At 36.6% G+C, this 26,803-nt stretch overlaps 1 protein-coding gene across 1 annotated transcript; it reads right to left on the bottom strand.

Moving 5' to 3' along the window:
- Window positions 1-1,256: 1,256 nt before the first annotated feature.
- Window positions 1,257-21,788, bottom strand: leo1 (LEO1 homolog, Paf1/RNA polymerase II complex component). The gene is made up of 11 exons (XM_084124048.1): window positions 21,707-21,788; window positions 20,000-20,611; window positions 18,616-18,717; window positions 18,439-18,533; window positions 17,096-17,244; window positions 16,813-16,992; window positions 16,548-16,682; window positions 15,128-15,263; window positions 10,869-11,058; window positions 7,749-7,846; window positions 1,257-1,617 (listed from the first exon to the last, which is right to left on the bottom strand). The coding sequence occupies exons 1-11, from the start codon at window positions 21,762-21,764 to the stop codon at window positions 1,411-1,413; spliced, it is 1,962 nt and encodes a 653-aa protein (XP_083980174.1). The 5' UTR covers window positions 21,765-21,788; the 3' UTR covers window positions 1,257-1,410.
- Window positions 21,789-26,803: the final 5,015 nt, after the last annotated feature.

Genomic DNA, 26,803 nt, shown 5'->3' with positions numbered 1-26,803 from the left:
AACAGTGAAATGCAAACTCAGATTAATACACAAACCTGCAATAATTAAATATGTTAAATAACACAAAAATACTTTAGATTTTAATCTCACTTTACTAAGCAATGTCTTCTCTGCTGACCTTCTCAAATATACTAATAAGCAAAAATAACTTTAAACATGACATTTCTGTTGGTTTGTCTGCATTTCCTTCAGACTGAGGCTTATTCATTTCACATTTGCCAATTTAAAAAAATGTTTTTATTAAAAAACAAACAAGCAAGTCTAACCCAGGTGAAAAAAGGTAATGCAAAAATAACATGACGCATTACTTTCAATAAAAAGCAACTAAGTAACACAATTATGGCAGCATACAACACTAAAAGAAAGAGAAAAAGATGGTTAAATGTGTCTGCAGCTGTAGAGAGGTGACTCGATAGATCAGAAGCTCTGCAGTAATAAAAGAGAACAAATGCAGGGTAAGGCGGCCTGCATTACCTTCCAGGAAGTACAAGGGTGTGTGTGTGTGTGTGTGTGCGTCATTCTGGGGCCATGGGGCGAGATCTGTACATAAACAGCCTTTCAAATCTCTCTCTAGCCGGAAGATTCAGCAGGTGCTGTGAGAAAACGCTCACCAACACAAACAGAGTCAACATGTCAATAATAAAACAGCACCTGTGATGGATAGCATTCAGAAATTACAGGTTATAATTAGGTTAATCATTTTACCAGGACATAAAGTCCTGCTCAAATTAATCTGCACCCACAAAATTACAGATTATAAAATATGTATAACCTTTTAATACATTCTAATATTTTCCTATCTATTGCTTGGACATTATATTTAAATTGTCCAAGATACATTTAAAAACCACATTTTGCATTTACTCAATGTATTTTAATATTGGAAATGTATCTTATTGCCCCCAGAGGTACACGTTGTAATTATTTTGGCATGTGAAGGTTTAAATGAAATTTAAGATTTCCGCAGCAACTGTTTAAAACATATTTTGCATTTTTGAAATGCCCATCACACACAGATTGTCCTTTCGGTTTCATCTTTATTTTCAGAAAAAAAAAAAAAAACACTGAACAGAAGACAAAAAAAAAGTTCTGTCAGTGTCGAGTAGAGCAGCGTTCCTCAACCTTTTTTGTCTTTCTTAAGTTTTACAGTTCAGGGGTCAAACTTTTAGAACAGTGATTTTATTATAAAATGAACATTAAACATATTACAGTGCAATATTTCAGTTACACATTTAATAAACCACAAGCAGGCCACATCGAGGTTATTGCTCTTTATTGTTTTGTTGTAATGATGAGCATCTTCTATCCTTATAAAATATACAAATAACTGCAGATTTGATTTTATGGATTAACCACCTACTTTATTGTGATTAAATAACCACAAAACGCAAAAAAAAAATAAAAAAATTATCACTCATCTTCCTCCACATCCTCCACCTCGCCCTCTCCCTCTCCTTCTGCCTCTCCCTCTCCCTCGCCCTCTCCATCGCCCTCTCCCTCTCCCTCTCCCACCTCCTCCTCCTCTTCTTCATCACTGATGACATATTTTTTGGGTTTCTTGGCGGCTGCAGATTCGTCATCTTCCTCTGCCTTTCGCTTTCCAGAGTTCTCTCCCTCCTGAAAGAAATGATAAATATTATTTTTTAATTCCCTAACATACACTTCTGGTGTTAATCAAGGTGTCTTAAAGACAAGTCAGACTTTTTCCAGCCTCTCAGAGCTTTAGAATTGTTTTTGCTACTGTATCTTTAAGACTTCTATACAGTGAGGAAAATAAGTATTTGAACACCCTGCTATTTTGCAAGTTCTCCCACTTGGAAATCATGGAGGGGTCTGAAATTGTCATCGTAGGTGCATGCCCACTGTGAGAGACATAATAAAAATAAAAAAAAATCCAGAAATCACAATGTATGATTTTTTAACTATTTATTTGTATGATACAGCTGCAAATAAGTATTTGAACACCTGTCTATCAGCTAGAATTCTGACCCTCAAAGACCTGTTAGTCTGCCTTTAAAATGTCCACCTCCACTCCATTTATTATCCTAAATTAGATGCACCTGTTTGAGGTCGTTAGCTGCATAAAGACACCTGTCCACCCCATACAATCAGTAAGAATCCAACTACTAACATGGCCAAGACCAAAGAGCTGTCCAAAGACACTAGAGACAAAATTGTACACCTCCACAAGGCTGGAAAGGGCTACGGGGAAATTGCCAAGCAGCTTGGTGAAAAAAGGTCCACTGTTGGAGCAATCATTAGAAAATGGAAGAAGCTAAACATGACTGTCAATCTCCCTCGGACTGGGGCTCCATGCAAGATCTCACCTCGTGGGGTCTCAATGATCCTAAGAAAGGTGAGAAATCAGCCCAGAACTACACGGGAGGAGCTGGTCAATGACCTGAAAAGAACTGGGACCACCGTTTCGAAGGTTACTGTTGGTAATACACTAAGACGTCATGGTTTGAAATCATGCATGGCACGGAAGGTTCCCCTGCTTAAACCAGCACATGTCAAGGCCCGTCTTAAGTTTGCCAATGACCATTTGGATGATCCAGAGGAGTCATGGGAGAAAGTCATGTGGTCAGATGAGACCAAAATAGAACTTTTTGGTCATAATTCCACTAAACATGTTTGGAGGAAGAAGAATGATGAGTACCATCCCAAGAACACCATCCCTACTGTGAAGCATGGGGGTGGTAGCATCATGCTTTGGGGGTGTTTTTCTGCACATGGGACAGGGCGACTGCACTGTATTAAGGAGAGGATGACCGGGGCCATGTATTGCGAGATTTTGGGGAACAACCTCCTTCCCTCAGTTAGAGCATTGAAGATGGGTCGAGGCTGGGTCTTCCAACATGACAATGACCCGAAGCACACAGCCAGGATAACCAAGGAGTGGCTCTGTAAGAAGCATATCAAGGTTCTGGCGTGGCCTAGCCAGTCTCCAGACCTAAACCCAATAGAGAATCTTTGGAGGGAGCTCAAACTCCGTGTTTCTCAGCGACAGCCCAGAAACCTGACTGATCTAGAGAAGATCTGTGTGGAGGAGTGGGCCAAAATCCCTCCTGCAGTGTGTGCAAACCTGGTGAAAAACTACAGGAAACGTTTGACCTCTGTAATTGCAAACAAAGGCTACTGTACCAAATATTAACATTGATTTTCTCAGGTGTTCAAATACTTATTTGCAGCTGTATCATACAAATAAATAGTTAAAAAAATCATACATTGTGATTTCTGGATTTTTTTTTTTAGATTATGTCTCTCACAGTGGACATGCACCTACGATGACAATTTCAGACCCCTCCATGATTTCTAAATGGGAGAACTTGCAAAATAGCAGGGTGTTCAAATACTTATTTTCCTCACTGTATGTAAATGACTTCTGTTATGATCGGCTAGCCTATTAACATTTGAAAAGCATAACTCCCAGTCATTTTCTCTCTACAGCAAAATTGTTTTTAGCAATTATTCGCTATGAACAATACTTAAGCAGGATTCAGTTACCAGAGAAACAAGAATCATGGCAAAATAATCAAATATTGTGATTCATCTTAAAGGGGTAGTTCACCCAAAATTGAAAATTCTGTCATCATTTACTCAACCTCATGTCAGTTCATACACGTATGACTTTCAGTCATTTTTTTTTATTTTTGTCAATCTATTGAAAGTCCACACCAAAATGTTCAAGCTTCAAGACATTGTAGAATTAATATATAGAAATTGAGTGGTTTAGATCAGTCTTCTGAAGAGACAATCACTTTATATGATGATGATATGATGTCTTTTTATTCACATATAAACATTGATCAAACAAAAGCTCAAATGTACTTGCTCGACGGGTGAGAATGAACCTCATTGGTTTTTGCATGCAGTGGATTACGATGACAAACTTTTTGAAGCTTGAAAGTTTTGGTTGCATGGACTTTCAATGAATAGTAGGGGTGTGATGAAACACTTAGCTCATGAGATGATACACAATATTGGGTTCCCGAGAAGGTGATATTTTAACACTATTATTAAAGGGGTGGTATAATGGCCCTTTTCACAAGATGTAAAATAAGTCTCTGATGTACCCAGAGTGTGTATGTGAAGTTTTAGCTCAAAATACCCAACAGATGATTTTTTTTACAGCATGTTAAAATTGTCCCTTATTGAGGGTGAGCAAAAACACGTCGTTTTGTGTGTGTCCTAGGGCTGCACAATAATGGCTAAAATGATAATCACGATTATTTTGCTCAAAATTATAATCGCGATAATTAATCACGATTATTCTCATTTGAGAAACTACAGGGAAAGAGAAGAGACAGTTAACGTTTTTGCATGAGTATTTGCGCAAAATCCGAGCAGATTTGGTTTACGCGAATTTCCCCAGCAAAGTGAGTAAACATAATAACATGCCAAATTGGCCAGTGATTTGACAGCGATACCCGCCAAAGTTCATTTTTAGCCGCATTTGACGGGTGTTAATTTCAAACCATCAGACTTCATTTAACCAACTACAACTTCCTCAGACAGCAAGTCAATACAAATGGCATGATTTAACATTAGATGAGCGCTTTGTGATGCGTCTTCACATTAGATCTTCTAAGCGACACATTTCGGTTGAAAATGAGACAAAGTAAAGATCCAGATCGCTCAGCAAATTCGTACTGCAAAGAAAAATAGTCTAGCACTTGTTGATACACACTGAAAACGGGCAGTGGCTGTCGTTTTCAACTGATTCACATCATGAAAACTGGTAAAAACTTAAACTTCAAAAAATAGAACAGCGAAACTCATTTAGAAACAGATTTAGTCACACAAACAGCACAAGTGGCTTGTGAAGAAACAGACTGGCTGTGTAACAATTTCATGCAAACAGAATATCGCTGTGGAGATCAGTGCTTTTTCCGCAGTGTAGAGCGCGCGCGCAGGGTTGCCAGATTGCACCGACTAAGTAAAACACGGGGAATAAAATGTAAGAGAAAAGCTCTGTTTGGGTAATTTGGGAGATTTAAGCTATTCAGATCTGGCAACCACAAACATCAATGCTAGTGGGGACTTGTTTACAATGCAAGATAATGCAAATGTCTAATAAAAAAGCGTTTTCAGGATAAAAAACGAGCGGGCAAATATCGCGACGATTTCTTTTAAATTAATCGAGAGAGGCAGATATCGTTATCGCGATTAAAATACGATTAATCGTGCAGCCCTAGTGTGTCCCTTTAAATGCAAATGAGCTGCTGCTTCAAAAGCTTGTTTGTGTTAGCAGCTCCGATTACCTCACACAGACACGCACTACAATGTCAGAAACTGTTCTGCCTTTTATGTTTAAACTGGAGTTGGACAATGATGGAGAGGCTCAAGAAGAAGTTACAACATGTAGAATGCAACAGGACGTTTCTGAATGGTTAGTTGATGAATTTATGTTGCTGATGTGGAGTTAACTATCTTCAAGTCTTTGATTAGCATATTCTGTCATGATCATTTATAAAATCGCTCGTGTGGGAACTGTTGTAAGATGCCTACAGAGTGACAAGCTATTGCATTTGTGTTACGTACTGTATTGCATGTGAAAAGACAGCTGCGACAGCTTGAGCAGACTCACAAATGTGCTTTACTACAGTAACTCTTCCTCTTCTCAACATGGACTGTGTGTTCCCGGGGGCGGGGTTTATGTAAATTTTAGGGTTAGTGATAACCTAGTCACTAACCCAGGAGGAAGCTTGTGTAGTCCCTACCAGCCGTTTGTTAAAAAATGATTTCTTTAAAAGCAAATATCTCCCTTTGCTTTGAACGTTGTAACTTTGCAGATGTTGCTTATGTTCAAACAGCAACATTACACACTAACTAAAGTTAGAAAAGTGAAATCATAATCAACCACCCCTTTAAGAAATCTTCAATGACAAAATATGTGATTGAAAGTCACAAAATGCAAAACTATGCAGGTGCATTTTTAATGTTTTAACTAGGGCTGTCACTAACGATTTTTTTGGCAATCGAGTAATCACTCAATTATTTTGATTGAGTAATCAGATAAAAAATTTTGTGGTAATAAAAATGGGTCTAAGTGAACAACAACTTTTAAAATTATTTAAAATGCATATATAATAACAATGAGGCAATGATAATTGGTTCAAATAAAGCATCAAAAGAAAGTTATCATAAATGTATTGAACAACTGTTAAAATACAGTTGTGGTCAGAATTAATGGCACCCCTGGTAAATATGATCACTTTATGAAATAAATGTTTTTTTCCAAAACACGTTGGCCACAATTATTGGCACCCCTAGATTTTTTTTACAAGTAAAATATCTCTGAAGTATATTCCCATTAATATTTACCTTTTTTTTTTAGCACATCAGCGTGACTAAGAACATGAAATTGGCTAGCTATGACTTCTTGTTTCACAAGAGTTTGAATCTGATCTCTTGTCAGGTGTTCTCCAAACTCATCAGGCATTATAGGAGAAAACTCAGAGCTGTTATCTTGGCAAAAGGAGACTGCAAAAAGTATTTAACAAAAGGGTGCCAATATTTGTGGCCAACGTGTTTTGGAGAAAAACATTTCATAATGTGATTTACCCCACACTTTCAATTCTTTTACTTCAATGAAAGGTTAGCTTTTTGCAACTTTTTTGAACGAAAGATCAGAAGGATAAAAAAATGCAGATTTATTTTTTTTACAGACATTTTAGATCATATTACCAGGGGTGCCATTAATTCTGACCATAACTGTAGATCATCATGTAACATACTATAAACAATAATCAACCTCTGTACATTACGCATTATAACAAATGCCTGTAGATGGCGCCAACGGACTGGTGATTTTTGTTGTTACACTTTACAGCATGATCAAATCCTTGTTTATTATTGGCCAAACAACATTTAATTAAAATGTCCACTTAATATTTAATATTTGGCCACTTCTTTACAATAGAAATGCTAGTGTAATTTCTTGAACAAGAACGTTTTGATATCCAAATGCAAACTGCAAGGGTTTAAACTTTTATTTTGAAATTGCAATGAAATCACTCTGAAACCCGCAGCACATTTATTTAATTTTACAATAACACTATGAAAAGGTTAATTTGTACAGTGGCTACAGCCTTAGAAAACAGTCTAATAATGTGGTCCATTGATTCTTCCGGCCACTTCCCGTATTTTGCTGGTTAAACGACGTGGGTAAATTAAAATCGAGGTTTTTTTTTTAGATGCATTTTTTTTTATCGAGGAATCATGACAGCCATATCTTGTAACGAATGTGACTTTAGTTTTACTTTCTGAGTATGAGACAGAACAACATAAAGCAAGCACTATAAAAGGTTTTGCCACAAACTCAACTCTATGCTGATATCACCAAACAGCTTTCACCTCGACGAGAAATATCGTCACATTTCTATCTCATCAAGATCTCATCACACCTCTAATGAATAATAGACAAAAATGATGAGAGAATATTAAAAATATCTTCATTTGTGTTTAAAAGATGAAAGAAAGCCTTACAGGTTTGGAACGACAGGAGCAAATGATGACAGAATTTTAACTTTTGTGTGAAGTAGACCTTTAAAGTCGTTTACTTTAGTTCATGGCTTTGATCTCTTTACTGAAGAAAACAAATGGGAAATATACTTTTGTAACCAAGGATGCTGAAAAAGTGGACGGCCAGTCAGTGTTGTGCTACTGGTTATGACATATCATATCATATATTCCTTTTCCAAGTTTTTTTTAAATAAACGGTCTGTTTGGACTGAAAGTTTCACCTCATCACTGTCCAGTCTCTTGGCCTTCATCAGCCGCTGGGCCTTGTCCTCATCAGAACCTTCATCGCTGTCTGACGAATAGATCCTGGCTCGCTCCTCTATGACCCACAAACAAACAAACAAACATTTTAGCACAGCTCAGAATTCAGGACACAATTTCAAGCATTCCAGACAGATGTTCTTTCATTAAATACCTCTTACTGGCACAAACAAATAAAACTGAACAAACTAATCTAAATCTCAGTTGGACTCCGACAGTATTGCAGTATTAAGGAGTCGGCAGGTAATCGGCTAACGGCCGTAACGGTTACTGTCAGTGAGAAAGTGTGAGACGTACTGTTTTGGGAACACAAGCTGTTGTTGCTGTACAAAATGTTCTAGCTGATCGCAGCAGGTCTCAATCTCACTCAAAGAATCTGTTGTGCAGAAACACTGACCCACGGGGAAGCGATGGAATACAATATAGAGGACAGACACAGCACCCCGCCACAGTTCAGAGGCCATTTCAACTGACCTACTTCCTATAGAGGCGGTCATTTTCACACTAAAGGTTTGATGTCAGAGCTGTTTGTTTAGTTGGTGTAACGGGTTTACAGGTACCATATGTCTGAATGGCTACAAGCATATGGAAATGATTAGTGATGCACAGAAATTCCGTCAACCAAAAACTATGTCCCAATACAGCATGTTGGATGAAATGGTTTTGGAGGCCAAAATCATTGACCAAAATGCGCTGTTTAAGGCGAGACACGGCAGGCAAAAACAGATTTTTCATGCAGTGGTCAGTTTTGAGATTTTGGGCTAGTTTACTCCTTCAATATGTGTTCATTCAAGCTACTATAAAGAAAACGTTGAAAATATACATTAAGATATACAAAATATACTTTAATACAAAATATAATTTAAAATATACATTATTTTATTACATTTTGTTTACTTGCGGCAGTAAGTTTCTCCCGAATTTACCAAGAAGTTAGCATTCCAACGCGACACGCTGAGATCCGTCTGTTTACTGAAGTCTGTCGTGACCGGTATCGTTGTAAAGCTCTGAGTCTCCTGCACAACGCTATGTAACCCAAATATGGGCATTTCCTTTCTATCACTAACCAATCGTGAATGTCCAAAGGGGGATTTAAAGCTAACGACGATTTCTCATTTAGAGCTATTTAAATCTTTAACTGCCGTTTTCTCAAAGTGAGTTTTTTGTCATTCTCCAGTACAAACATCTCAGCCTATGTTGCACCTATGTACACCAAACTTTCCAGTTATACACTTAGCAGTATTCTGAAGATATTTTCAGAGCGATTTGTTAATAAATCATTCCTGGCCTGATTTATGTGACATTTTAATAAAAAAAATATGGCGAAAATCTATTTGTTATGGCCATGGACAGTATATTTTGATTTCCTATGTAATTAAAGGATATATCCTGAAATCCCTCTGCATTTTTATTTTCATCTTGTGTGTAAACAAAATGAAAAAATAATTTTGCACCTGGCTTTATCAAATGTTCAGATCTATCTACCGAAAATATATGCAAAATCGTGCATATTCAATGAGATAATGCATAATTAGCATAATTAAACATACAAATTTCTAAAACTTGTAATACATTTTTTTATATACTTGTGTAAGTAATCAACTGAGGAAGTTTCATGGTGATATCTATTATTTTAAAATTTTACCCTATTCACCTGTAGTGTCTCGCCTTAATTAGCACTTCTCAGATGGCACGTGTCACTACATGACAACTACATGTCAGCTGTGTGGATGCTAGGGCTGGGTTGACAATTCTGGGTTTAATCAATTTTAATCAATCTTTGATATGAATTGATGAATTGATATCAATTCTTAAATCCTTTCATTATATGCTTTTTTCAGTTGATGCGTGAAAACTACACCATTCAATAATCACAATACGCTTTGTGACTTTTGATATGAAAGACTAAACTTAACCTGTTATATCTCCTTTACAGAATGTTTCAATAAATCGGTCATTACAGACACCGTTTAAATGTTTATATATTACAATTATTTGTTAATTACTAAACAATTTGATTAATGAATTGATTATTAAATAACCCTTGTTTTCAGCTAAATTAACACATTTTTGGTTTCGGTAAAAATTCCATTTCGGTGCATCACTAGAAATAAAAAGGGGTGTTGATAAACATCATCGTCATAAGTTTCAAGACGTTATGATTTAAGACGTTATGACGTTTACTTTAAGACCCGGTATAAAGTTTAAAATACATTTTGTAAAATTTTGAGTTCATGCATTCATTGGTTTCAAGAGCGTTTTCCCAGTTACCACAATTATCTGATGGTAGCCATAAGAGTAAAACACAGTTTTGATCAACTTCTGAGATGTAATTTGTGTGATGTGTGCACCACATGACCGCTGAACAGTGTCATTAAACTGCAGCTGGCGTCGGCCTGGGACTTATTGCCTTTTAATATAAAACGCGTCAAGCTTGCGATTATCTGCGATTTATATTTTTAACACTCGTGTCAGTAACTTTAAGCAGTACTGAAAAGCTGGATATGTTTACATACCACAAAATAAACGATAAAGCAATATCTAAATCGACTGACTGTCTCATCCTCATTATTTAATTAAGTATCTTCTATTCCAGATGTGATGCAGGGAAGCTTGACATTAATGTTAGTTTTTATTTGCAGGTTTTTAACCTATGCAGAGCCGCTTTTGAAAGTTTTCACCACCACATAAAGAGATCCTGTTACGCAGAAGACTTCTTGAATGTATTCAGTGTTGTTTTGTTTTTCACACATGTTTTCTGTTGGGACAGTGAGAAATAAAATTGCAACTAAAATTTAAAACATTTAATTGGACCAACAACACGGTTTGGTAAAATAAATTTTTCCACTGGCTCAACATATTTCTAATGGAGCCCATGTTAACAGACTGTTGCCACAATTCATCAAATTCAATTCACAGAAATTCAATTAGGCCAATTTAAAAAAAAAAATTGATGTGACCAGTCACTAGAAATTTCTGAGTTGGAGAGGTCTGACATTTTTCACAGTGTACAATCTGAAAATGTTTGAGCATTTTATACACAACGCCCAATGTATAATATTTGGCACGCCACCACCTACCCCTCAGACCTCCACCCTTATATTTGCTCTTGATGGCGGCTAGGCTGATGGATTCGTCACCCTCCTCATCCTCATCATAGCGGTCTGGCTCCAGGTACCCAGCGTTCAGACCTCGCTGATGCTGCTTCTCTCTCATGCGCCTCTGCTGGGACTCGCGGCGGATAGATGCACGTAATCTCTCCTCTTCTTTCTGCACAGAGAGAGAAAAAGAAACTGATGTCACTGCAGGATTACACTGAAGGAACACATCCACTTCCTAGTTTATCAGTCAAAGAGGAGATAAATATAGACTGAGTTTTTTATCTGAGTAAAGAACTAAACCTTATTGGATTTAATAAATATTTTCATTTATTACATTTTGATCCAGGATCCCCACACTTTTCATCAGAGAAGTTCCACGACTTTCCCATGAAACTGCAATCAATCAAGATTTTTTTTTTTTTTATACAATCATTTTACAGAGATTGCTGGGGTTTGTCAGATACTAAACTTTTACATTTAAACACTAAAATCATAAATAATTTTTAATAATAATTTGTTACATTTAAATAGCGCTTTTTCTGAGACCTCAAAGCGCTTTACATTCAAGGGGGGAATCTCCTCAACCACCACCAATGTGCAGCATCCACCTGGATGATGCAACGGCAGCCATATTGCGCCAGAACGCCCACCACACACCAGCTTATTGGTGGAGAGGAGACGGTGATGAAGCCAATCAGTATATGGGGATGATTAGGAGCCCATGATGGACAGAGGCCAAGGGGCAAATTTGGCCAGGATGCCGGGGTTACACCCCTACTCTTTTTTTACGAAGGACATCCTGGGATTTTTTAATGACCACAGAGAGTCAGGACCTCGGTTTAACGTCTCATCCAAAGGACGGTAAATGCCGTTGAAGCCACCTGGAATGTATTGCATTTGTATATTGTATTGAATTTGTATTGTATATGCGCTACTGTTAAAAATACTTTTTTTTAAAGAATATTCTTATGATAACCAAGGCTATTTATTTGATTTAAAATACAGTAAAAACAATAATATTGTGAAAAATTATTTCAATTCAAAAGAACAGTTTTCTACTTAAATATTTTTTAAATGCAATTTATTAAGAAATTTAAGCAGTCATTACTCTAGTCCTCAGTGTCACATGACCTTCAGAAATCATTATAATATGCTGATAAGGAACATTTATCAGTTAACATCAGTGTTGAAAACAGTGCTGCTGAATATTGTTCTGGAAACCGTGATTTAGTAGTCGATTGTCGAGTTCACGCGCGTGATCATAGGTAACTAAACATGCGCATGAACTCGACAATCGACTACTGTGGACTTCGACCGAAAACAGGAAGTAAATACAGGTATGTGCGCTGGCTGAATTAACTTCATTTTTATTCATATCTTTCACATCTACTGCAGTCAGATTCACCCGCGTTCACTCCGAAGGAATCACTCACAATGGCTGGGCACTTGTAATGACACATCAAGGATGTTAAGAGGCTAAAAGCAGGTTTAAAACTTGCCCCATTGAAGTCAACAGGGTGCAAATTTTAAAAAGAGGATAACACGGTGTAGGCAACACCGATTTTTGTCATTGTTCTCTGTATTGACAGCACTCCAAATTTACAAAAAAATGAGCTCAATGTTAAAATTGACCGGAGCTCTCCTTAAAAAAAATAAAAAAAATAGAAAGTTAAAAAAGAACAGCATTTATTTGAAATACAAATCTTTTGTAACAAAATAAAAGTATTTACTGGCATTTTTTATAAGTTTAATGCACGCTCGCTGAATAAAAAAAATCTTACTGACCCGAAAGGTTTGAAAGGTAGTGTATATACAAAGTAAATTCAGGCCCAGTTGAATCAAAAACAGGTCCAGGCGTTTATGCATGATTTATGCATGATTATTATCTCTCAAAATCAATTTCAATAAAACCCGAACTCTTTTTATAGCTCTTCATTTATTACACATCAACATTTATGGCAGTAAGACTGTCTAATGGTGTCTAGGTCTTTGAATTGACTTATGGTCATTCATCTGATATGAAATCTGGCTCTTTGGACATTAGAATTCTGGTCAGAGGAAAACGAATGTGAGAGAAGAAATAGATAAAACATTTACAGTACTCCACTTCAGCTGTCAGACAATCTGTTTAGATAACACAGCTCAAATCATACGTGCATAACCTGCTGCTGCCAAGATCTGCTGTGTGTGTGTGTGTGTGTGTGTGTGTGTGTGTGTGTGTGTGTGTGTGTGTGTGTGTGTGTGTGTGTGTGAAAACGTGCTGTGAGCCGAGATGGCCTGGTCTTCACACACTCTGATAAGTCTGTTATGTTTACTGCTGTCTTTTGCAATAGCTTATCAGATTTGTACAATGAGATTTTCTGAAATGACAAGAGCAGAGTCATTGTGTGTAATGTTGACCTTTAAAGGCCCCCGATATACTCAAGGCTAAGTTATTTCTCGTTCCTTGCTTAGGAGTAAAAAGAAGTTCGAAAAACGTGACCAGTGGTATAGTGTTAGCGAACATCCGGACATTTAGATGAATATGTAATGTGTGAAATATGTGAATTCCCTTTCAACAACAACAAACACACAGCAAAAATGACAGCAGTGAGAAAACAACCATTGAGAAAGCATCTGATCATAGTGATGTGCTTATGTTTGCAAAAGCTCTGTAATTCAGCACTCCAGTAAAGTCACGTCACATTTATTTCTATAGCACGTTATACATAGATTGCTTTAAAGCAAGCAGCTTTACAGGATAGTCCTTTATGCACTTGGGTTCCTGCGGGTACTCGATGGGTGAATCGCTTATATTTGATGTAACAGGTGGAATAATATTTACCTATTATTTACTCTGCGTGCGGGTTGGGAATCAATAGGAAAGAATATTCGACTCAATCCGTTACCCACTGATAGGCAGCGGCTTTCAAACGATCCCGTGCTTATTTGTGTTCACGTTCTGTAGTCAGACAGTCAAAGGTTTCACATTACAACGTGAATTGCAGCATTCTAGCATTGTCGCTGAAACTAAAGTGATTGACAGATTTCAGTCATTATAAGTGGAACGCTCTTTGCTCACTTTCTGTATGGACACTTTCTTTTCCTTTATGGAGACATCTCAGCATCTGTGATTTATGCACATTTGTTCAAAATAGCCTGTATGGGCAGATTGTTAACAAAAGTTTTGTACCGTTACGGATGCACCCTCTTATCTTTTTTCCCTGTTAATTATTACCATTCTATTTTTCTTAAATACATCAACTCAGAATGCCTAATGTTGGTTTGATTGCTTTCAATAAAACTTGAATTAATTGACTGCTGTCGGATAACAGCTCGGGTGTTATGTGTTATGTTTCACATTAACGTGTGATCGTCAATGGGTCTCTGAACTGGTGCGAGTGAGTGGAGGCGGGCTAATTTGAATATTCATAGAACCGCGTATACTAAATGAGGCAAAGGTGTGGAGTTACATTCAAGCTATTTTAAGGCATGAAGAAATTAATTTTTAAGGAAAACTTTTAAAAATGTAATTTTGGTGATTAAAGATGAATTTTAAGGGATAAGTTGATTTACTACAGGGGGACTTTAAGTAATGCGGGGGCGGGGCGGGTGCAGGTTTACCAAACAGGACCAGTGCAGGACTCTGCTTTACAGCATTAAACATGAAAAAAAAAAAAACATGTCACTGTCAATTAGAATTGACAATTACAACTTCAGTTTCTACTATAAAGCGACTCTCCAGTGTGTTCATGTTTCTACTCGCCGGCGTCCGACCTCGAGGGACAGAACAGAAGAAATGGACCGGACAAGATTTCCACGTCAAAAAAGGCGGAGCTTCAGAGCCACACCTTCCTATTAAATCATCGTCACGGACCAATGGTAGTTCGATGGCGTTTACCAGCCAGAGCAAACTTTTCCGGAAAGTCAGAGAAGCCGTTTCGAACTCCCGAAAAAAACAAAAACGAACTTCGTTTTGGCCTGATTTTATTCGAAATGACACCACACCAAGTGTATCGGGGCCTTAAGATTCAAAACATAATGCTTAAACTCCCTAGAAAGACAGATCTATGACCTCGTTTCCTCCTAAAACTCCAGGGTTTCAGAAAGAAGAACTTTTTATTGAGGAGGATACACGTTGTGATATAACTTCCCTCTGAAAACACAGCATTTCTGTATTGACATGAATTTTTTTCATCAGTCTTGTCTAAACTCAAATCTCTTTGCCGAGTTCAAGTTTGTGTGTGTGTTTGTTTTACCTTGATCATCTCATTTCTCTGGGACTCTGGGTCTCTGCCAGCCATGGGCAGAATTCGGATCTTCTGTGTCTTTGAGCAGCGGTCAGCAAGAGAGAGGGTCATTTTCCTGTGTGTGGCGCTGTCTGTGGAGTGAGGTCTGCAAACACACATACATGTCAGCTACGTGTACAAATACACATACAGGCATCCTGAAGGGTGATATGCTTTAATTAATTACAACTATTTTAAACAACATTTTTAATTTTAGAATTATTGCAAATGCATATTATTTGAGCATAGGACATTTGTTCTTTTAAAATGAACGATGAGGGCATTTGGTGTCACAGCGGCTTTGTTTTCAGGCGCTATTCTCAAACTTGAATTGAAAAATAAATAAATAAGAGTAAAATAAGATTAAATACATTTATTAAATGTATATATGCTTGCAGTACTGGTTATAACATTTGAAAGATGATTCCAGTATGAAATTGTATACTGGCTTAAATGGAGGAACATCATGATTGAAACTTGAAAAACAACAATAGTTCCTATATCAAATACCATAATAAATAGAATAGCACTAAATGTATAGTTTTTTTTTGCTATCATGCAGCCTCCTCTCGTGTGTAGAGGTACTTTTCATACACAAAATGTAAATTCAATGCAGATGCATGCGGTTATCATGGTAACAAACAATACGTTAGCCTCATAGCATAATTGCCCAAGTCTTTTTTTTTTTTTAAATATGACTTAGGCAATTATGCTATGAGGCTAACGAATACCTGCTTATGACAGTGAGTGAAACTGTCACTAAAGGATGATTAGGACTTGGATGATGAAACCGGAAGTGCTAAAGTGCTAACTTGTGTCCAGGTTGTGGCCTACAAAAACATGTGATCCTGTAGCACTGGTTAGCAAAAATTACCCAATAGCACCACCTAGCGTCCAACCAGTGATATATCATCACTAACAATACTATGGCTGTGTCCGAAAGCTGAAAAATGCTGCCACTGCAAGCAGGAAGGCAACAAGACACGTACTGAAATAACATTATTTGATCGATTTTTGAAGGCAGCATAGATGTATCTCTCGCTGCCTTTGATATCCCATAATCCTGTGCGTTTCATTCCATAACAGAAATATGATGTCGGAAAGTTGCGGTTGGTGGTCAGTTTGTATGTAAATGTCCATTTTTGACAAACTTTTTCCACTTTTGATGTGATTTCTAGCAAGAAATTAGTATTAGGAATTATACATTTGTTTATTTATCACCAAAGCTCTCTTTATTTTGTTGTAGTAGATCATTAAACCGCTATGCTGCCTCAGAAGCCTGTCCGAAATTAGTTTAGTGAGGTACCGTCCTTCATGCGCCTGCAAAGTCATTAAGCTTTCAGATGCAGCCTATAACGTGCGTGTGTGTGTGAGTGTGTGTGAGACGCACCTGAAGGTGAGTTTGGTCTTGAACACAGCCTGACCCTGCAGTCCTGTGCCCTGGCGGATGAACAGGTGGTTGTGGTCACCCTGCAGTGGAGCTTTATACACATCAAACACCTCATTCCCCAGGTGCAGAGACATGCTGCAGAACGAGAAAAAGCAATGCTGATTTCCAGATTTCTGCTGAATTTTATCATCCGAGCGATAATCAGCACCTGCTGAAATGATTCTGTGCAGTTTTCCAGCACCGAATTCTGCATGCATCTCCTCACCTGCCGTCTGACCATTTAACAATCCTCGCGTTGCTCTCCTTGACTTCGATGCCCTCCTCATCGCGCCTAGAGCGCCACCTGATGGTGTTCTCCACCTTCAGCTTGAGACGGGTCCGTCCTTCCTCATCCAACATCTCCTCATCCTCAAACTCATCCTCATAGTATTGAGGGTCAAACGGCCTGTGGAGAGACATTGAGAGAGGAGACAAACTGCTGACTGACTGGGATTGTTAGGATGGAGCATTTAGAAACTCCTTCAGTTCTCCAGGAGACATTCACACACCTGGGCTCCACACTGAGAAAGTTGGGCAACTTCACAAAGTAGAGCTCACTGCCCAGATCTGTGCTGACTTTGGGAATCTCCACTTCGATCCTCGTCTCTGGAGCCGGCTCCTCCTCGGGATGATCTCCCTCCAGACCGTCCTCACCATCCTATGTATTCAGTTCAGATTAATTCAATTGATCAGTAATTTGCATATTGAAGGGTTACAGTTTATTTTAAGGTGATATTGTTACAGTGTAATTACACAAATAAGTAGAGAGTAATATTTACTATACTATAGGGTAAGGATTAGTTACTTGTAATTATGCATAATTTACTGTTATTAGTATAGCAAGTGCATACTAACGTGTAATTACGTCACCATGAAATAAAGTAGTACCTACTGAAAATACAGTAAAATATAACAACCCGTTTAATTCTAGGTGTTAGAGAGGGTGAATATGGTGTAAAACTAAATTATGACAAGATGCCCAAGATGTAGTAATTATTTTTTTAATAAAAAATTCATTAAATTATAAAAATCAATAAAGAAATATATAACAATAGTAATAATACTATTGTGCAGTAAACTAAATAAATACACGAATGAATAAAAAAAAAAAATACATACATGTATTTCTTTCAGAGAACAACAGTAAAATTACAATAGTAATATTTGTGGCCGTCTTAATTTGTTAGAACACTGTTAGTACATCTTCCTGAAAAACAAAGCACTGTTTATTTAATTTGTATTTTTAGTTTCTTTGTTCTTATTGTATTGCTGACTGTTTATTTGTCTTCTGTAACTGTTTTGAGGACTTTTTACTTACATTAATGGACCCTGGACCACAAAAAACAGTCAAAGGTCGCACGGGTATATTTGTGGCAATAGCCAATCAAAATTATCGATTTTTCTTTTATGCAAAAATCATTAGGATATTAAGTAAATACCATGTTCCATGAAGATATTTTGTAAATTCCCTACTGTAAATATATGGAAAAAAAAAATTGTGAGTGAATGCAGCACAATCGCGAAAATAAATGAACAATTTTAAAGCCAATTTTCTCAATGTTTCGATTTTTTTGCACCCTCAGATTCCAGATTTTCAAATAGTTGTATCTCGGCCAACCATTGTCCTATCCTAACAAACCATACATCAATTGAAAGCTTATTTATTCATCTTTCAGATTATGTATAAATCTCACTTTCAAAAAATGTACCCTTGTGACTGGTTTTGTGGTCCAGGGTCACATATTTCAACCCCCCTAAGAAAGGTAGCTTGGCTTGAGAAAATCAGCAAAAATATATAGTTAGTTATTCAGCAGATTCATTTATTCTGATGTTGTGTGTGTACATGTCTCACCATTGGTTGCCCAGGTGTGAGAGGTTTCTCTGCGTCGCTGTCTGATGAAATATCATCTGCTTCCCCAAACAGATCATTCGCTGCGGGCTTCTTACCTACACGCACACAAACACAGATTTGAACAGAGCTGCTGTGTGTATGACGCTGCGTTTCATCACAGCAGTGTGTGTCACTCACCCCTCTGTGAATCACGGTCAGAATCCGAGTCGGAGTCTGAAGCGATTTTTTTCTTTTTCTTGCGTGTGAAGTCCTCTTCGCTGTCACTGCCCTTGATAGACTCTGAAATGAATGATCACAAACAGAAAGATTTGTTAGAATAAACATGTTAATAATATCAGATGAAAACTAAAACTTTCGTTTTTGACACAAATACAATAGCTACGTTTACATGCATCCAAATGAGCGGTTATTAATCATATTGATTGCTCAGTCGGATTGAAAAGGTTTCGCATAAACACCTCCATTCAATTGAGTTGATGTCAATCAAATTGAAAGGGGTGATGTAGACCTAAAATAATCTGATTAGGGCTGCACGATATTGAAGAAAAATGCGATATGCGATAACTCATTAAATAATGCGATATTCGATATGCGATACGATAATGCTTAAAGTGTGTAAAGTAAACTTAAATTATCTTTAAAATATATTTAAAATTATATAGTCTACATACGTGTTTCACATTCTTTTTGTGACAAGAAAACATCCCTACAACTTCTGAAAGTGAACAGCAGTGTTTTACTGTAGCTTAAGAAGTGTTATTTTAACATCCGTGTAAACCACGGGGTTTAGGGTTTCAGGTTATCCTACATTAGGTTTATTTAACAACAGAAACTGAATAATCAAATGTAAAAATAAACACTGCTTAGTTTTCACTGTATGAATTAAATATATACTGATTCTTCTTAAAGTTACAAAAGTTATTCAGCCAAGAGCAGTGAGTGATTTTCTCTTTGTCTTTTGTCCATGACCCCAGTTATTGCAAGCCGTTGCGATAAGCATATTGCGATATAAACATTTGCAATATTTAGATGATTTCGATATATTGTGCAGCCCTAAATCTGATCAAAAGGAAAAAATAAGCATGTGAACGCTTTAATCCCACCATCGTTTAATTTAGATATGTCATCAAGGCAAAAAATGACAAAAAACATTTTTTTGTGACATTATCACAGTGACTCTTGTATACAGTGACTATACTGTAGATAGCGTGGTGAATGTTTATATGGTTGACAATGAATATGGGATGCTAAATATCATTTTGGCTTTTTATCAAATTTTCCCAATAAATTGGCAATAATAAACCTGGTGTCCTCCACGGTTCCTGTTCTTTCTGACAACAAAGCACTTGAATGCGACAAGCTCGTAATCATGACTTCAGAAGTGGGAAGTAGGAAATTTCCGACAGCACGTGAAGGCAGCATTAGTATAAGTTATAACATTATGCACTGTGATTTAAACGACAAATAAAATCTAGCTTCGGGGCGGAGTTTGTGCTGAACTCGTTTGGGGGAAAAACTAAATAAAAAAATAATAATAAATCACATTGCGAATATACCACACCTGATTTTTGTCTTTCCCTTTCATCATCAGAATGGTCCCTTTCATCATCCGAGTTCTGTGGTTTGTCCTCGTCCTCTGATTGGTCACTTTTTCCATCCTCGCCCCACTTCTCATCTCCGGAATGGACATCTTTCCCTGACCCCTCTCCATCTGAATGAGGCGTCCCAGGGTCTGAATGACCGCTTCCAGCTTCTGAGCGTGGGCTGCCCGCCTCTGACACTGGACTTGCACTTCCTCTGTCAGACCTGTGGCTTCCTGCTCCTGAGACTGGACTCCCTACATCTGACCTGTGGCCCCTGTCATCATCGTCGTCGTCCTCCTCGTGATGGCCCTCTGACCCGCTGTGCTCGTTGTCCGAACGCATGCTCGCCTCTGATTGGTTGCCTGATCGCTCTGACGGGCTGCCGCTGCGCTGGCTGCCGCTGTGCTGGCTCCCGCGCTCGTCTTCGCTGTCGTCTCCAAACAGCTCTTTATTGCTTGGCTTTACCCCATCTTCATCCTCATCTTCGTCATGATCCCTGTCGCTCTCGCTGCCAGAAGCATTGCTGGCAGATCTGGGTCTCTCATGCTCCGATTCAGAGCCAGAGCCAGAGCCAGAACCAGAGGCGGACGCTGGAAGAAACACATCAAAGCATACACTAATTTATTAACTTGTCATTTAGGATATGCTTTTATCCAAACTGACTTACAGCTTCAATATGGAACACGGACCATAAACAAGTCCTTCAGAAACAGTTTACATGCCAAAAAGAGCTACATAATGAGGAACTTTTCCAAATTTGACAGCTATACAATTGTACAACTAGTAACTGTTTATTCATTTTAATTAATTTGTCAATGCCATAAGAGTGTCTTCAATTAAAGAAGAGTTTTTTTTTTTTTTTACAAATATCATGAATTAATAAATATTTTTGAGATTTGGGGAAGTTGCACCACATGATATTTTAAAACCTGAACGAAGCTTGCCCTGTCATACAAATTATTATATTACATTAAATTATTTGATATTTAAAGATAGAGTTTTTGAGATTTATCTTGACAGGAGATCATATGAGGGGACTTCTCTGACATCGCTACATTTTTTCTGCAGTTGGTTGGACCATTATAACTTTGATTTGAAAAGAATACGTTTTTCAAAAATATTAATTGTAAACAGTGAAGCAGGTTTATATATATATATATATATATATATATATATATATATGCATGTTATCAGGACAGTTGTATAATGATCATGACATTTAATTTCTAATGGCAAAAAAATTAAGCAACATGCACATCGCGAAAGAGGTTTATTCAAGTCAAATTTTTGCACTTGTTTATGCATTTTACAATAAATATTTTGACGGGGAAGAAATGTCCATCTACCCTATTATAATTTATATTTAAAAATGTATAATACATATTATAGAAAATAGACGTATTTGGAAAGACTACTACTTTTTTTTTTTAAATAGATCATAAAATTTTCACATACTTCTAAGTGTGGGCGATATCTTTGGTTAATTTGTTATTTTGTGAAGATAATGCCTGATCTGACCATACCGATAAAACGTGATAAAAACTGTCTGCAGTGCTGAAGCAATGACCGTCTTACAGCTGTCTGCACATATCGCTAAACGAGAGCTTTGCTGAGATAAATATACTTAACACTTAAATGAAACACATTTTCAATGATTAATGCAATAATGCAAGTGTAAAAACTACCTCGTTGCTCATTGTCACTATCGCCATCACTACCGAAAAGCTCGTCCATGTCCGCCATTCTCACCGGCTGTAAATAACGATCAACATCCGGTTGAAGGTTTGTAAACCCAAAGCTCCGGTAGCACTTTATAAAATAAAAGCCCTTTTAATAAAGTAAAAGCCATGGAGATATTTTTTATAGACAAAAGCCTCTTACATGCAGTGATTAATTTCAGTGATTTCCTCATCTGGCCGAGTAATAAATTACCACACTGCTTTGAAGTGTAGTGAAATTAGTTCATAATAATTTTATGTGATTTTTTTATAGCTACTGAGTAGCTGCACTGTGTGACGTTAAACAAATTACATAAAGCAAATTAATTATCATTGCAAAGATAAGCAACTAATTTTTAGCAAAAACAGAGCAAATTTTACAGATGACGTTACATTGTCCACATTACTTGTGTACACTGTAAACCAGAACTCAAAGTATTTAACCAAGTAGGGTTCAAATTAATATGCTTATGTACAATAAAATCAAAATCTAAAGTTCTACTAAATTGATTCATTGATGTAAAAAACAAAAACAAAAAAAACAACTCAATTACCTAAAAAAATACCTCAATTTTGGGAGTTCTGCTAACTTATTAGGCTTTACTTAATATTCAACAATATTATTGACTGCACTGACATGGGTGAGAACTGAACTGAGCTAAACAACGACATGACATTTTATGCAGAACTGCTTTATAGATTAAATTAACTAATTCAATAATTGATGATCTGTACAACGGAACTGAATCAACACTGAACTGACTTCAGCTGAACAATGACACATTTTCTTTTAGAGCTGCTGTACATCCGAAATGAACTATTTGCATTTCTTAATCATTTTCCTGTTATCACTGTAAAGCTGCTTTGAAACAATCTGTATTGGATAAAGTGCTATATGAGTAAAGGTGACTTTACATACAGTGTGAAAAAAGGATAGTCTTGGGGGTAACACATTACAAATAACCTGAGTGTATGTTTATTCCTGTTTTGGTTTGGTTCTGTGTCTGTTCTATGCTTGTGTGTGTTCACCTAGTTTCTTTGTGTGTACTAGTTAGCCTAATTAGTAAAGTAACACATTACTTTTAAATTTACAACAAAATATCTGAGTTATTTTTAAAATAAGTAACGTAAGTTGGGAGTAAATGCAGAGGCTGTCATGATTAGAACTCTTATTTTGATATTCTGTTTTGTTTTTTTCCTTTAGTTCCTGTATCCATGCTCTGTTTAGTTCTGGTTTCATTCATCTCTTCCTCGTTTGTTCCTATGATTACATATTATCTGCACCTGTCTGTCATTATGTTCACCTTTTATTTATACTCCATTTAGTCCCTTGTCGGTTCTCGACTACTTTGCGTGGTTGTTTTATTTTTCTGAGTATTGTGATTTAAAGACGGTGTTCTTTCTGATACCCTTCTTCATTGTGCAAATTGTTACCTACACTACATGTGACAGAGGTGTTGTGCCAGACAGCAACATAGTTTCGGCCCAGATCCGGCCCACATCTGAGCTGCGTTCCAGTCCACTTTTAGACATGCACTTGCGAACTTCCCTAAGCACTTCCCCTCGGAGGAATCCCTGCCGCCATTTTGAAGTGCGTTCTACTTTGTGAAGTGGACGAGGGAAGTTTATATGGACAGACCCTCGCTCCCTCGATTTTGACCGAGGGAGCGAGTCTACTTCATATGTACACTTCAGGCACCTATATATCCCACAATGCAGTACGATTGTGACATCCCCACAGATCTCATCTAATCACCGCCACAACAAAATACTCTGTGATATATTTATTCACATTTTTTAAACTTAAAACAACCCAAACACACCAATAAACATTTGGATGCTGCATTAAACAAATTCTTAAATAAATAAATAAATAAATCATAGCTGATTCCAAGTGATCAACGGCTTATAGGACGTTCCACGGACGGTGGACGGTACACTGTGTAAACATGATGGTTATTGTAGTTCTAGACTAAATGTGAGCATGCGTTTATTTATCTCACTTGCACAAAAACAGATTCAGTATTCCTCAAAATGAATAAATCAGTGAAATGCAAACTCAGAGCAAACCTGCCATAATTAAATGTTAAATAAAACAAATAACTACTTTATGTATTGAATCTCACTTTATCAATGTCTTTACTGCTGACCTTTTGATGATCCAATTCAACCATACAAATAAGCAAAAAATACCTTATAGTTAAACATCACATTAGTGTTTTTTATTGCTGAATTAAGAGTGTTGAACTTTCTCATGCATTCATTCTTCTGCAATCGAGAATGGCAGCACAGCTGAAAAGCTGCACCCTCTAGTCTACTGTACAGATGTAAATGTGCATTTCCTTCAGCCTCAGCAATTTGCATTTCCTCAGATTCATTTCACTTTTGGTGTGAAAGGGCCTTTATTTTTGCCCCACAAAAAAGAACGTTGGTTTTAATTTATTTTTTGTTTAAAAACAAAAAGCCCAGCCCAGGAAAGAAAAAGTAATGCAAAAGTAATGTAACATTACTTTCCATAAAAAGTAACTAAGTAACACAATTAGTTACTTTTTTCTTTTTTTTAGATAGTAATTCAATAAAATATGCAATATTCTAATAATTACTTTTAAAAGTAACTTTCCTTAACACTGATTACACAGTCATCAAGGCAAGATCAAGGGAAAAAAATAACATTCAACACTGAATTTAATTGAATACTGAAGTTAATATTATGGAGTAGGTGTAAAAAGTCAACCACAGAATTTTAACCATTTGGACAGTAAAAGATTTCTTTATTATTATTACTTTTATTATTGTTGTTGTTGTTTTTTCTGCATGGAATTTCATTATTTGATGGATTTAGATTTTTTTATAAACATTTTGTGGAAAATTCTTAAATATTGTAAATATACTGTTCAAAAGTTTGAGGTCAGTAAGTTTTAAAGAACTTTTTAAAGAAATAATTACTTTTATTCAGCAAGGAAGCATTAAATTGATCAAAAGTGACTGCTGAAATAACTGCTGGAAATTCTGCTTTGCCATTACAAGAATAAATTACATTTTAAAATATATTAAAATAGAACACATTCATTTAAATTGTAATAATATTTCACAATATTGCTGTTTTTACCGTGTTTTTAATCAAATAATTGCAGCCTTGGTGAGTAAAGAGACTTCTTTCAGAAACATCAAAAAAATCTTACCAACCCCAAACTTTTGAATGGTAGTAGCCTACTTGATGTTTGTAGATTCTCTGAAATGAGTGCTGAGCAATACTTTGTTAACCGTTCAAATTGATTTACTTGTGCCATCTGGTGGAAAGGAGAAAGACGATCATAAAGCTTTATGTTGTATTTTCTATTTATTTTCTATGATATTTGCAATTTTTGCAACCCTTTAACAAAATTTGGGACGTGTAAATACAGTTTGTCAGGACTTTGGACTTGTTTTGACCACTAGAGGTCCTCATTGTGTTTCACTTTCAGTTTTTCCACCATTGTATCATGTGTCATTGTTTTCTCCTATGTCTTGTTTCCAATCAGGGTATTCAATTTGCTCTGTTCCTCTGTGTTTTATGTGTTGTGTGAACAATCTGGAGTTACAGTTTGAAATTACTTAATGGATTGTCTTGGATTTACTTTTTGTACTTATTAACAATATTTAGACGTTTTAAGAGTTCTCCCTGACTGTGCACTCGTTTCTGCACCATTTTCGGCCCACACAGCCCAGTTCATATCTCGGTCCTGACAAAGTTTCAAATCTTTATTTGTGTGATTTGCAATTTACTATTTGTTAACATTAAGCAATCAACAGTTAGACTGAAACTGAATAATTAAAGATGATTTAATATGATTATTTGAAAACAAAAGAAAAACATGCCTAAACATAGGAAAAAAATGTCCCCACAATGAAGACCTGGCATCATATACAATTGCTTACTGAGGAAAGTGAGTAAAGGGGGCAGCACAGTGTTTTATAATTTCACTTATTTCCCAGAGAGTGGGAGGACACAAGTGTTTGTTGTTGGAAATGGACAGCAGGTGCTTCCTGAGGAGAATCATCAGACATGGGTACTTCTTCCACTCTAGAATATAATTCAGGGGACCTGTTACCACAGCTTAAATAAATGCATGGTTGCAAGTTAAAAATTCGAATTTATTGATTTAATTAAACCTTTTAGGTTGCAAACATTACTTTGAGTTCTTTTGAAATAATAATGTTGATCATTGCATTAACTTAATATTGCGTGTCTGTAATTTAAACTCAAATTTAATTCAAAATTAAGTTGTAGTGACTTAATGAAATTGTCTTGATAACTTTGGAAATTGGGTAGTGGATTTCTTTTTTTTTTTTATATATATATAAATTGTAAATTTCACAGTATTCTTTTTACAGTGTATATTACGATTTCTATCTTTTTTTAGTGAAAGACCTGTTAGTGTTTAATGCTGTTATGTTTGACATTTAAAACAGTTTCTGTAATGTTGTAAAGTTTTTGTGGTTACTTATTTGTGCTGAAGAGTTGATAAATGAAGGTAAACTCTTCATTGACTCTTTAAGCAATGACTGCACTAATGCCAGAGACCTAGTAACCACAGCCTCAGACGTCACGCCAATGGACCATTGGTTGAACGTCTGATGCATAATGACACACTTAACTGGAAACACTTCAGGAGTTTCGAAGTCGTCATTTGTTGAATTCTGCAGGATTTCTGGGAGACGTGTGCGTTGCGTTCTTTAACGATATGCCTGGAAACAAAGCCGTTGTGACGCCAAACCCCCTCATGGAGGAACAAAGCCATCATGTTTACAACTGTGACAATGAGTGCTTATCAGGATCAACTAAATGCTGGATTTTCAAAAGTATTTGATTGTGAAGTATGTGAAGTTCGCAGCATAATCTTTTTTAAATACGTCCAAGAGTTTTATAGGCCGGTCTGTTATTGTAAGAACATTTTCATGCCCCTAAACATGATGCTGAACAAAACAAACTTGGTTGCTTTACATGTCAGCGGTCCTCGGCCAATGAAAGCAGCGATGGAGTCAATCTGAAGGTCTGGTTATGCGAGACTAGTCAAGTCAAGT

The sequence above is a fragment of the Abramis brama genome (assembly GCF_963993115.1).
Source record: "Abramis brama genome assembly, chromosome: 9".
NCBI classification, from domain to species: Eukaryota; Metazoa; Chordata; class Actinopteri; order Cypriniformes; family Leuciscidae; genus Abramis; species Abramis brama.
Note: the sequence above shows the minus strand (reverse complement) of the source record. Positions and strands in the feature narration are given on the sequence as shown.

Excerpts from the sequence above, each read along its gene's own strand:
- leo1 (XM_084124048.1), bottom strand. The coding sequence starts at position 21,764 with ATGGCGGACATGGACGAGCTTTTCGGTAGTGATGGCGATAGTGACAAT. Across the intron at positions 16,683-16,812 it reads GTTAAATGGTCAGACGGCAG|CATGTCTCTGCACCTGGGGA; the intron begins GTGAGGAGATGC and ends CTCGTTCTGCAG. Across the intron at positions 15,264-16,547 it reads AAGACCAAACTCACCTTCAG|ACCTCACTCCACAGACAGCG; the intron begins GTGCGTCTCACA and ends GTGTGTTTGCAG.